At 48.6% G+C, this 13,276-nt stretch overlaps 1 protein-coding gene across 5 annotated transcripts in view; it reads left to right on the forward strand.

Moving 5' to 3' along the window:
* The first annotated feature begins 926 nt into the window (after positions 1 to 926).
* The window catches only part of Nrp2 (neuropilin 2), a 116,865-nt gene continuing 104,515 nt past the window's right edge, over positions 927 to 13,276 (forward strand). For all 5 annotated transcript variants that reach the window (XM_051190332.1, XM_051190334.1, XM_051190333.1 and 2 more), the window contains exon 1: positions 927 to 1,795. In XM_051190332.1, coding sequence (XP_051046289.1) covers positions 1,723 to 1,795 — 73 coding nt within the window. In that variant the 5' untranslated portion in view covers positions 927 to 1,722. The remainder of the gene's footprint in view (positions 1,796 to 13,276) is intronic.

The following is a 13,276-nucleotide window of genomic DNA, read 5'->3' on the forward strand; positions in this document are numbered from 1 at the left end:
TCATGCCTCCACTTAAAAATAGTTAACATAGTGCTATTTTCTTTCTGTCAACACTGTGGCCACATTTCCTTGGGGAAACAGGAGCAGTAGTTACAGTAGCATTTCAAGAGGCCTTCATGTACCTGTACTATATGCAGAAGCTTGAAGGTGTGTTGGGTGGCCGGGGAAACGATTTTATTGCCTGGAGAAATTCTTTACTGAATAAAATTGTTCCTCGTCTTAAGATAACTGACAGTTAAGGGTGCAGGGGTAACAAATCCTTACCCAGATAGCAGAGGAGTCCGGTTGGGACACAACAAAGGATCTGAGCAGTAAACACAAGGAGTATTGGGGGTTTGCTTCAGCTAGGGCTGGCGTTAAGTGTCGCCTCCACGCACTGCTGCCTCTGGGAACACATGGTTGAGCTCCCTACCCCAAACACAGTCCACCACCCAAACTCCTCCTGCAACGCCATTGCAGGTGGCATTGTGTTGGATTCTGCGTGTGTGGCATCAGTCTCGGAATTTAGAGGGAACAAGCATTTCCCCCCGGGCTCCGCGGAGTTTCCCTCCGGGCAGGGGCAGCGCGCACTGAAGGGAGGGTGCTCCTTCCTCGGGCTGTGACACACCCGCAGCTCCGCACCCAGGTGCGCCGGGCGGGAGGAAGGTGTGGGCTGGGAGGGGGGCGGCGGGGTGCGGGGCACCTTAACTTTGATCGCGCGGCGGCGGGGTTGTGAGCCACCACCGCCCCGCCCGAGCTGGGTGCCGCGGCCCTGGGCTCTGCGCCGCGCGCCTCCGCCGCTGCCTCTTTAATCAGGAACACAGAAGGGGCGGGCCCTGAGCCGGCGCGTAATCGGATCGCTCTGCCGCGGCTCTGACATCCACATGCTGCTCGGCCTGAAAAGGCGAGGGGGGAGCCGGAGGGGAGGCAGAGGAGGCGAGCGAGGCATCAGCCCGCAGCCCGCCCCCGGAACATCCTCAGAAGCGCAGACACTCGGCCGGCCGCTGGGCGAGGTGGAGGTGAGGGCGGGCGCCAGCGAACTCGGAGAGCCGCTCGCACACTCGCGGGCGATCCCAGCCACCGCCGCACCCGCAGCAGCACCAGCAGCACCGGCCGCCGCCGCTTCCTGCCTCGCACTCCCCTCCAGAGACTGGCCAAGCGGGTCTAGCTGCTGGGGGAGGCTCCCGCTAAGGGAACCCGGCAGCGAGGACAAGAGCCGGGAGGCTGACTGCTTCCTACTCCGCCTGTCCAGCGGTCGGTGTCCCTGCTCGCGTGTGTGTCCCGGGTGCCGGGGGAACCTGTGTCAGTTTACGCCTCTGAGATCACACAGCTGCCTAGGGGCCGTGTAATGCCCAGGGCAAGTCTTGGCTTTCATTTTTATTAATATTACTATTATTTTACGCTTGGCTTTCGGGAAACCCTCGTGATGTTGTAGGATAAAGGAAATGACACTTTGAGGAACTGGAGAACATACACGCGTTTGGGTTTGAAGAAGAAACCGGTCCCCGCTTTCCCCAGCTTGCTCCCTCTTGGTCAGGAGCTATCTCCTAGTGAGGTGGGGATTCCAGCAAGAATTAAAGGTGAAGACAGACGGGCCACCGGGACCCAGGAGGGAAACGCTGATCATTAGAGACCTTTGCAGAAGACAACTACAAGGAAGAAAATTAGAGAGAGGAGAAACACAAAGACATAATTATACGAGATTCCACAAACCTAGCCCTGGAGAAAGCCTGTCTTTCAAAAATGGATATGTTCCCTCTTACCTGGGTTTTCTTAGCTCTGTACTTTTCAGGACACAAAGTGAGAAGCCAACCAGGTAAGCCCCTCAAAGTTTTTCTATTATTTTTACATGGTTTCCCCCTTTAAAGGAGACTGCTAATGCAGGGGGGACACGCAAAACCGCTCAGGAGGAGGAGGCTCCCTCAATACTCAATAATTTAAAGGGAGAGAGAGCTCAGTAGACCCTCTTACACCACAGGGCGCCAATGCTAAACCCAACTTTTCTCTCTAGCTAGGAGTGTGTGTGTGTGTGTGTGTGTGTGTGTGTGTGTGTGTGTGTGTGTGTGTGTGTTGTAACAGAATTTGGCGGTGTTCAGATGTCACATATGGACTGAATCAAAGGTTTAAAAATACTACAAAGCCTTTGCATTACAGTTTTGGGGATTTTTTTTTCCCCTGTCTTGAAGCAGAACGCATCTCCCTTGAGTTTCTTCAACCTAGCCAGTGAAATATAAATCACTTGCATTCCCTCCACGTAGCTACATTGAGCAATGTTAGCTGAAGGGCTTGGGGAGAAAAGAAGGAGTCTAGCTTTGGTTTTCAGATGTGTGGATTGTTTGCAGAATGGGTGGGCACATCTCAGAATCCGATGGCTAAAGCTAGGGGAGCAAGTTAGCTTGTGACTGGGATGGGGCTTTCCTGTGGGCAGTTGGTGGTCCCCACGCACTCCTTAATCCATGTGTTTTCTGGGAAAACAAACCATGTTCTTAAAAAAAAAAAAAATTCCCGAAAGATAAAAAGAAACTGCATGCCCCTCGAAGGTCTCTCGGTCTTGTGAAGTGGTTAGAAACTTTTTGAGTGGAATTTGTTCTCAAGCACTGCCAAAAAGGGTGTGTGGACACAGGCTGCAGAGATAAGTACAGAGGGGCCTAGGATAGTCCAGGGCCCGCTGTTGTGGAGTGCGGCTAGGGATGCCTCCCTGAAAAAAGGTCGCTGGTCCCGGAGAAAACGGTTCTTCCTGTCCAGGATTGCTCCTGGGGTGCTCTAAGACAGTGTCTGGTGCCTGACAAAACTCTTAGCAGTTGCTGCTACAGGTGATTGTGGATGGGATTCCATCTACCAAGGAAATGGTGAGGGGAGGAAGGAGGAAAGGTAAAGACAAAAACTCGGAGAAATGCTTTTACCTGGAGGCGCTTGGGAGGTGACAACCAGCCGCAGTGGCGGGACTCACTCTGGCCACCCTGGCATCCCTGCTGCACCATGCTTAGCTAGTCCTGAGGAGAAAGCCTAGTGCCCGCCAAGCTTCTTGTCCCTTCCCAAACACACACCTACAGCCACTCTGTGGGAGATATACCGGTTTTATTTATTTATTTATTTACTTACTTATTTATTTGCTATCTTTTGGGGTTTTTTTGGGGGGGTTGCCTTTGAGACTCAAGTTCAAGCCTTTGCTGCTCCTTCTCTGCGGTAATTGATCCTACAGGCAGCTGCAAGCATGAGCCAAGGGATGGGTGCAGGTTGGTTCTGGGGAAATTTTCTGGGCCTCGCATTCAGTCTTGACTTAATTCTGAATTCCCAGCTTGAATTTAAATTAAATTACCTCCAACGGACCTGAATGCTGCGCAAAGTATGCGTATGTGTGGATATATATATATATATATATATATATATATATATATATATATATATATATATGCGCGCACACACAGGCGCGCTCCTTGAGAATGCCCACGGTATATTATGTATTCAAGAACGGACTCCGGGTGTGCGAGTGCGCGCACACTGGCACACACATCACACATACAACTTCAGGCTCCCTGTGATGTGGAAGGGATTGTGAAGACTCGGAGACCATCTATCCCAGATGTTCGCACATCTGGCCCTGAGCTGCGTGGAGCATGTGTACGTGTGTGTACGACACCCGCTCGGACCCACTCCTACTCTGCCACCTGCCTCCCGCACTCTCTGCAGAGCCCCCTCCCATCCCAGTCCCTGGTCTCGCTGCGTCACTTCCAGAGAACCTCTAAAGCGCGGAGTGCGAAGCTGGTCTGCTCCACTAAGAGCCGGTTCGCAGCCTCAGACCCGGGGTGGGACCCGCCCGGGACCCGCCCAGAGTAGATATTATCCGGTACCCCGAAAAGGCGATCCATAGCCGATCATGGTTTCAGTCGAGCAACTGATTGGTACCCGGAGACCTAGCCCGGGTGGCTAAGGGCGAGGCCAAACTAGACCTCTGACTCACCCTATGTGCGCCCGCCAGGAGATGGGTTGGCCCCGGCACTACGGCTGCAGCGGGCACCTATTCCGAGAAGGAAGCCAGGAAAGAAGGCGGCGGGCACAAGTGGGGGCAACTGAGCAAATACCGGGGCGGTCCCTGGCAGCTGGAAGGCAATGTGGGCTCCGTGCATCCGGCTCCCAGGCGCACAGCCTCCCGCCCGGGGTTGCCGAACTCTGGGCAGCTGGGCTGGGCCGGCTCGGAGCGCCCCCTCCTGCCCCCCACGCTGCACTAGGCAGTGCAAGCTCGCCGCAGCCCCTGGAGAACTGGCTGGTAGAGGCTGGGGGCCTGAGGCCGAAAGATCCCGGCTCTAGCCAGGCCCGGCGGCAGGAAGCCAGGGTGGGATTGCAGTACCAAGGGAGGAGAGAGGCGGGAAGCATCCAGGCAGCCTAAGCCGCAGGAATGCGCGCAACTTGTTCAGCCTGCGGGAGCACAGTGCGGCTAGATCCCGCCTGAGCGCAAGAACAGGTGAAGAGCACGCGGCTTGGGCGTCCACGTGGCCGAGACGTGGGCGCCCCCCAGCGCTCCCACCCACCCCCAACCCCTACCCCCAACCCCCAGAGCCGTCCCTACCGCCGCATCGATTTGTTTGGGCTACGCAGCAGAAACAGAGCTCAACAATCCATAAACATTCTATTAGGCAAAAATATTTCCAGCAAAAGCAGAACCAAGGCTACAGCCACTGCTAAATTAGCCGCCTAGGACTCCTAGGACTCCTACAGGCCGGTCTCCTCCTCCCCCCAGACTGAGAACACCTCCGGATAGAAGCCTGCCGCATTTCCCTGGTGCTGCCCAAAGCCAGAAAGTTAGGTCGTGGCTGCGGTTGTCTTGCAGAGCAGCCACTGCAGTTGCCTACTGGCTGATTGCGCACACACACTCCCCCACCACCACCACTTTTCTGGCTGCCCGTGTCCATATGTATGAATGTATTATGTATATGTATATGGTGTCCACGACCGATGCTTTAGTTTCCCTGATTGATCTTTTTAATATCAACATAAATTAATGGAGGCGAGGCGTGCTGTGATTAAACGGCTAAGCCCCCACCATTCGCTTCGCGCTGGCAGCGGCCCTAGTGTGTCCCATCAGCCCCTGGGCAGCATCGGGGTGGAGGGCACAAGTCGACTGACTGTCCTAATGTGGGCGTTGCGTGTGTGAGGGGCCGTGGAACGGATTGGGCGACACTCTGGGGATCTCCAGGGGTTGGAAGCACTGGAATCAGCTTTCCAGATCACTTAACCGAACCTCCCACCCTTGCGGCAGCTTCTGCGGCTCCGGTTGAATTTCTTTGGAAGGGAAGGGAGTGGACGCTCGGGTTTATTGGCTTGGACTCCCTGCTTGGCTCGCTCCCTCTGCCTCCCATCTTTTCAGTTTCTGACAGAGAGGAGAGCCCCCTGGCGCTAGCCATTCCCAAGCAGCGCAGGGCCATGAAACTGCTGTGCTAGAATGGATCCTCTGGGGCTTGCATTCTGCCCAAGAAATAGCTTAGTCCCTGCCATGGGTCCTTCAGAAGGTGGCTACTCCCAGGCTTAATGTCTACACTCCCCTCCCTCGGCCCCACGAGACCTATGACTTGGCGGCAAAAGAAGCCAGACCCCATAACCATCTTCCCCTTTCTTCTTATTCCCGACGAGCTTTGATCTGTGGTGGCCTTTAACACCATTGCCATGGACACAGGCTGACTCGGTCAATTCAACCTTCAGTATGAGCTGGATGATCAGATAAGAAGTGTAAATTGGCTGTAGGAGACAGGTCCGAGTTCAAACAAATCCACTAAGAAAAGCAGTGACAGTCCAAGTGCTTGATTATGGGGGTATGATTAGTGTTTTAGACTGTCTCCCCCCAAATGTTCCATGACCATGGATGGGTATAATCATTTACAAGTAAAACAGTAAACTCCTGGATTCCTAGTGAGAGCTCTGGGGACTGGTCTCCTGCCCTCATTAAATACGTGCCCAGTCACCTTTTCCCCAGAAGCAAGCCCTGGACGTAGTGAGCCTGTAACCATTTGCCAACTGAGTACACAGTATAAAACAGAGGAGAGCGCACCACAGGGCTTTGAGGCAGGCCCTTACTTGTCCGGGATGCACCAGGTAGAATAACGAGTGCCCTCCAGAGTGGGGTTTTATGTCATCCCAAGGAGCCCTCAGAGCACTCAACTGGCAAAGTGTGAGATTGGAAAGCCACAGGGACTGGAGGCTGGGCTCTCCCGACAGGACCCCTGCTGTCTACCAAATGGCTCCAGCCCCCTGCTGTTCGATGGATAGTAGGCGGCATTCATCAGGTTCTACCTTCTAGGTGTAGGAAAAGTGAAAAGTGTAAACAGTTCCTATGCAATGAGGCATAAATGCAAGCAACAGTTATTGGGGAGGGGGGGCAGTGGGGGAAAGAAGCTGAGGTCCCAGGTGTTTTTCATCTCATTCAACTCTTCATTAAAGCAATTTAAAAAGTGAACTGAGCAAGTGGGGGGGGGGATGTTTGTGAGTTGACAAAATTCAAGAGCCAGGCTCCCTGGCCATTTTCAGAACATGTTTCCCAAAGATCCAGTTTGGAAAGGTATGAAGGTGAGATCTTTCCTTTATAGAAAGCATGAAGCCTGTGAAGTAAAATGGATGGAGCATTCTCTCTGATCAGCCCCTTCCCCAGCCAGCAGATGAAGCCAAATCCAATGGGAGTCCCTTGTGCTAAGTCTTGGCCATGTTATACAACTGACACCTGAACTGGGCCAATTTAAAAGTAAAAACAAACCTGCAGAGCCACCCAACCAATGAGAAGGAGACTGTGTTACCTGGATCAGTTAGATTTGAAGTCTCCTTTGTCCTAACCAGGCAAGGAAAGTAACTTGGACCTGGCCAGTCCTTGTCTCCCTAGCCCTCTTTCTGAAAAACACACCACAAACACACACACACACACACACACACACACACACCTTAGCTGATGGGAGGCTTGTTCCTTCTATAAAATGACAAGTTGCCAGATTGTGAATCAAATAGAAAAGCCAATTTACCCAGAACCAACTTTACTGTCATTTTGTCTTTTGACAAGCATAACACATTTGAAATTCCTTAAATGAAAGAGACCTACAAAGTGACCCCAGAGCAGGAGTTCATAGTGGCATGAACATATTTGAGGTATTTTATCATCTGGCCATCTCTTACCAAATGAAGCACCCACCTTGAGTGGCAGATGTGGTTTTTGAGCCCCAGGAGTTAGCCATTGTCCTGTCCCTTCCAGGAAGGGCTTTACTTACTGCTAGCTTTTGAAGAAGATGATTAACCCATTTCTGGAGGACACTACAGAAGTTATGTGTGTCCTATCCCCTTCTCCCCTGCCCCCTCCAACTATGTGTTCCTACAAATTTCTCAAGACTCTCTGACTTGTAGAGAAGAGCCCATCATTTGATGGTTTCATTCCTGAGCAAGGTTTAGTGGGGTTGGATTCCAGGACACACTGGCCTTGTCCCGTTGCTGGCCCAGGAGAAAGCTTCTAAAGGTTTAGGAAGCTGTCAAGTTTAGATAAGACGGAGCCCCTATCCTATGGGACCTTGGTTGTATTAATAAGGAGAAATTAATTTTTAACCACTGGGAATGTTGCCAAATTATGTGACCTTTGGCAGACCAGCTGTGCTATAAAAATAAATCCCCCATTTCTGAAAATGCTGCCTCTCTCCAGTAGAACAATAACAGCATGGCAGTTGGGACAGAGACGCTCAGGCTGCAGAAGAAAGGGGTAGGAATGGGTGTTGACAAAAAAAAAAATCTGTGATGTTGTGAAGACCTGAGCATCCTACCACCGTCCCCCACACACCCCACCCAGGGCTTCCTGAATACAGGAAAGAGCTCTGGCATAACAGGGAGTCAGGACTGTGTGCATGCAGGCAATGGAGAAGGTGTTAAGTGTTTCCAGCCTGCTCACACCCAGCCTTGAACACATCCCTCATTGTTCACACTGGCCAGTTACTGGCATGGGCAGAGAAAAGGGGTATTGAATGGGGCAAAATATTTATCTTTCCCTAAGTACCACCAATAAGTGTCGCCCGAATTTGAGGAGTTTGAGAGCGCTGGGGTTGGATTGCTTGCTTCGCTTCTCAGTAATTGGGAGCCAGGTCTGTCCAGGTTTATAATCCAACTTGGCCAGTTGCCAGCCCTCTATCCCAAGTACTCTGTGCCACCAGAACACTTAATCACTTTGTGCCTCCGTTTCCTTATCGGTAAAGGGTGTGTTTGATAGCAGTATCCACCTAGGATGGCTGTGCCGCATGACGTCACATAGAATTGATGAGCCTATTCTGATGTCATTCAGCCTTGGAGATGGCTATAATGAAGTTAGTCTCATGCTCACACAAAGCACTCTCCACCAACTGTGGGAAGTTTGTTTTGTTTTTATGAGATTTATTCATTCTCAGCTGCTCCCTCACAAGCGCCAGCTTATCTCCTTCACAAAGTTCTTCATAGGCCAGTCGCCCCCGCTGGATCTCATCTCAGTGAAGGGCTGTCTCCCCTTTGCATTCCTTTTCTTCCTTATTCTATTTTCCATGTCCTTGCTGTCCTCCACTCCCACTCCCTTCCATCCTTCCTGACTGAAAGTGTGCTAGGCAGGGAATGCTGTGTTTAAGTCTCCTCAGCAACTGAACTCAAAAAAAGTTGACAGAAAGACAAAATAGCTTTTACCCAGCAAGATCCTTCTTAATAATCCCATTTCCCTCTGGGTCTTCATAAAAGAGGCATGATCTAATCCAGAAAAAAAGAGGGGGTGGGCAGGGAAAAAGGAAAGCTCTTCTCAGTAGCTTGCAGTATACAGGGCTCCTGGCCACCAGAGAGAGAGAGAGAGAGAGAGAGAGAGAGAGAGAGAGAGAGAGAGAGTGTGTGTGTGTGTGTGTGTGTGTGTGTGAGTGTCTGGTACCCTACTCCCAGCCCCCAAAGATGTTCTGATAACTAGCATTTAGGTTCTGGAGAGAGTCAGTCCTTGAAGAAGATAAAGGGAATTGCAAATTACTGGACCAAATGATAATAATAACTGTGAGAATAAATGGGAGAAAAATAAAGCAGATGTACCCTGAAGGCATAGTAGGAGCCAGAGATAAAGGCACAGAGCAGATTTAGTGGAGAGAGGCCAGCTGAAGTCACGTAAGAGAAAACCCACTGCCTGCAGTGGCTTGCTGATGACGGTTGTTGTAGCTTTGTGTCTTGCTGGCGCTACTGATACACAAGTATTTAGAAGTTACCTTTTCCAGTGAGAAGGAACAACAAACAATAAACAATCAACAAAAAGCTTGGGGGGGGGGACATTACGTTTGCTACTAGTTAGATATAACATGTGTATATATCTACTGAACTTCATCGTTACCTAAGGTTAAGGTGTCCTTGGAGGTCTAGTTCACATTAAGACCACTGTGATCTATGCCTGAATGTTATTATCCAAGATGGTCAATTTGCCATTTTAAAATCTGTATTTAATAATAGTTGAGGATAGAAAAGGAAGGGTAATGGCTAATGTTTTATCATTTGTGGCAAGATGAATTTTTGCTATCTAGTGATACTCTATTGTGATAAGGTAGTATTATTCTAGTTTTGCCTTAATTGATGAAATCTCATTGGATCTGACTGTTGGGAAAGACTCTGGATTTTATTGCATAGGGCTTGCCAAGGATAGATGGGGAAAGGTCCTTGTCCTCAGGTGGCTAGTGTTGCCACAGAGTGGATAAGGTCATCTGAACTCTTATGTTCCTAAGAAGATGCTCCAGGCTTGGGCTTTTGGGGTAGTGAGAAGGGAGGGGTAGTCCCTGGCACTCCTGGTGTGAAGGTAAAGAAGGGTTCTATACAGGCAAGATTTTCAGCAAAGAAAATTTTTAGGGGAAAGGGGAAGTAAGGGCAGAGACATACTCACTGGACTGGCTTTGTTTAGGGAAGCTGTACTTTAGAATACATGGTTAGAAATAATTGCCAATAAAGTTAGAAATAGTGGCTTGGGTTTAAGGCAAGGTCCAATTTGCAAGGCCAGGGGGGTTCAAGTTTCATATGCTAACCAAGGGGGAGCAATTGGCATTTCATCCTAAACTTTAGTTCATCAAAATAACTGAAAATACATATATTTTTTAACTAGCTCCCCCTCCCTTTGGTTTTTGGAGGGACCTTAAAATTGTTCTTTTTCTGTTTCCTTTCCCAAATGTCTGTTAAAATGGTCAGGATTTGTAATCCCAGATCTCTCGTCAATGGCATCAAAACTGCATTTGCAATGAGGCCCGGAAAAGAGCGGACATAAATACAAACTAATGCTATTATACTGGCTGCCCTATTGGAATTGCATTTGTTTATGATATAAGATGACAAATAACAAGGTTACCACAGGTGGCATGATTCGAGGTCAGGGGAGGTAATCATGTCAAACATACATTTTTCCAACTAAGTGACAGGCCATTCTTAGCATCCAGATTGAAGGGGAAAAGGCATTCCAAAGGCCCTACTTCAGCCCCATCTCCCAGTTGTGTTCTGGGCAAGTTGGGATGTGGAAAAGGGGGGTTTGCTTCATTTCTTCCTGCCTTCCTTGCACATGTGCTGACTTCCTGTCCTGCTTCTGGCTCTCTGTCTCCCCTCCCATCCCGGATGGTTCTTTTATTCAGATTTTGAACTTTATCACCGCAAAAGCTCCCGGTGATTCTCATTTGCCACACCTCCAGGAGTGCGCTGCTCACTGCCACCCAGCCCCATAAATTGAGTGGATTGCACCCCTCCTAGTTGCCTGAGGAAGTGGTCAAATGGTCACATTCCTGGGCTGATGGATTGGCTCATTTCTTCCCAGCTAACGCCAAGATATGGATTTTATGAGACTGTCTTGTGGCAGGCTGAAGTCACTTTGAATAAAACAAAACCTAACCTCATCTCGAAGAAATAACCCTTTGAAGCAGTACCCTGAGTGGGTTGGTGAGCAAAATTTGGCTAAAACCCAAACAAACGACATAGATGGTCTGGGTGAAGGATTTGATGCTGTTGCCTTTGTCTTTTCTGTTCATGTAACCCTGTTGCTGACACGCTCACACAAGGAGCTGTGTATCCATAGTACTTATAAACAAGCGGCCGCAGAGCCTGTTTAGAAGCTCACATCGATGCAGCTAACATGATTAAGAGAGACATTCAAACTCTCCATGATGCAAGATGGGCATGCTCAAGTGGAAATCCTAGCCTTTGGTTTCAGCCTTACTGAGTAAATGAAGCAAAGGGTAACACCTTGAACACTTGCCTTACTGTCTCGGAAGGAAGACACTCCTTTGAATTTGAGGTCTCGATACAGGTTATAGGAACTTCCCCCACCTCGTGGTATGAGCTTTCAACTTTAGAACTGGATATAGCCTTTGAGAGGAGAGGGGAGAAAGGTCAGCATGGTGGTCTGAGTTACCCAAGGCCATACAGCTTGCCATTGGTGAGACTAGATTTGATTATGAGGCTCTTTATCCCCACCCAGTGTTATTCCAGTTAACTGTTCAGAAACAAGTGATATGAGAAGGTAGCAACCTCCTGTTTTTAAGTAGGGGAAGAAGAGCATCTTCCTTGCCTTACTACCAATAATTAGATGGAAGTAATGTTGGATTATGGGCAGGAAGGGGTTATGTTGTGAGTAAAGAAGTTGTAAAAAAGTTTCCAAGGGAAGTGATACAGTATACAGTGACAGTCAGACATACAATAGCCCCTTCAGGCCTGTAAGGAATAGTTCTGCACTCACAGCAGATGCCTGAAACTATCGATAGTGTCCAAGTCAACAGACTAGACTTTTTTCTATGTGTATGTACCTATGACAAAGTTTAATTTATAAATGAAGCACACTAAAAGATTAGCAACAGATAATAATAAAATATAATAATTACAATAGCATACCACAATAAAAGTTATATGGATGTAGCCTATCTATCACCTATCTACTTATCATCTATCTATCATCATCTGTCTGTAGTGGACATATTCTTTTATTGGTGATACTATGTGCTATCATGTAATGAATAACTTAGAATGACTTAACAGTGTTAGGCTTCTATTGACCTCCTAACTGTGTGTCAAAAGGAGGATCATCAAGGTATAGCAATGTCTTTGACCACAGATAACTGATACCACAGAAGGGAACACCACAGAGAAGTGGAGGTTACCCACATGAGAAAAGATGTCTCTACTATGCCCTATTGTCTCCATGCATGTTAAAGTCACAGAGATCCAAGTTCATGGGTTTCAAATGGATCCAGGAGGTCCCAGAGAATCCCATTGGAAATGAGGGTTGAGCCTAGAAGCCAAAGGGACTTTCTTAGTTTTCTAGTGCCTTTTCTTGGAGTATCCAAGGAGTTTCTCTTTTTACCTCCATTGTACTTTGGGTAGAGTTTTCATCCAAGGAGAAAGAGTAGTCTTAAAAGCCATGACAACGTCACACCTAATAGAGTCCACACACTGAATTAAATATATGAAGGTGAGCCATTCAAGTAAGAGATTAGCTTGTCCCCTCTTTTTTGCCAATGTCTACCCTTCATGCTACACACACACACACACACACACACACACACACACACACACACAGACACACACAAGTTACCTCACTACTCCCAAAGTCAGACAACTTCCAAGTGTCGCTGCTCATGCTTTCTTTCTTTCTTTTGACTAACCTAGGGGTCTAGTTGGTCTTCACATGTGGTCACAGGATTCTGGCTGTTAAAGCAAACCATCAGAATTCTGATTATTTCAAAGCCATTACCACAGGGGGTGGAGGGGTGGCCAGTTAAGAGGACTTGGTGTTCTTACAGAGAAGACTCAGGTCCAGTTCCTAGCACCTACATGGTCACTCACAACCATCTGTAGCTCCAGGAGAGTTCCAGGGGATCCAGGGACCTCTTCTGGCCTTCAAGGACCCCAGTTCAAGGACCCCAGGCATATATGTGGTACACATACATACATATAGGCAAAGCTCTTGTGCATGTAACACATACAAAATAAATAAATCTTTAAAAAAAAAAAAAAAGAAAGAAAGAAAGAAAGGAAAAAAAAGTAAAATCTTGACCACAGTCTGCTCTGAGCCATTTTCCTTAAAAAAAAAAAAAAAAAGGGAAAAGAAGGAGGAGGAGGAGAAGAAAAGCTCCAACTTAATTAATTTCCTAGATGGCAGACTAGATTTGTAAGAGTTCTGTCTTAATTCAGACTCTCTAGGAGTGCCTAAGTAAAGGGGTAGGAAATTCTTTAATCTTCAGTGGTGGGGGAGGGGGTGGTGGCAGGAAACCCATGGGCAGAATCAGATGGCTAGGTGATATGAGCAGGAACGTAGAAATTAAGAAAA

This window comes from Phodopus roborovskii, unplaced genomic scaffold (assembly GCF_943737965.1).
Source record: "Phodopus roborovskii unplaced genomic scaffold, PHOROB, whole genome shotgun sequence".
Lineage (NCBI taxonomy): Eukaryota > Metazoa > Chordata > Mammalia > Rodentia > Cricetidae > Phodopus > Phodopus roborovskii.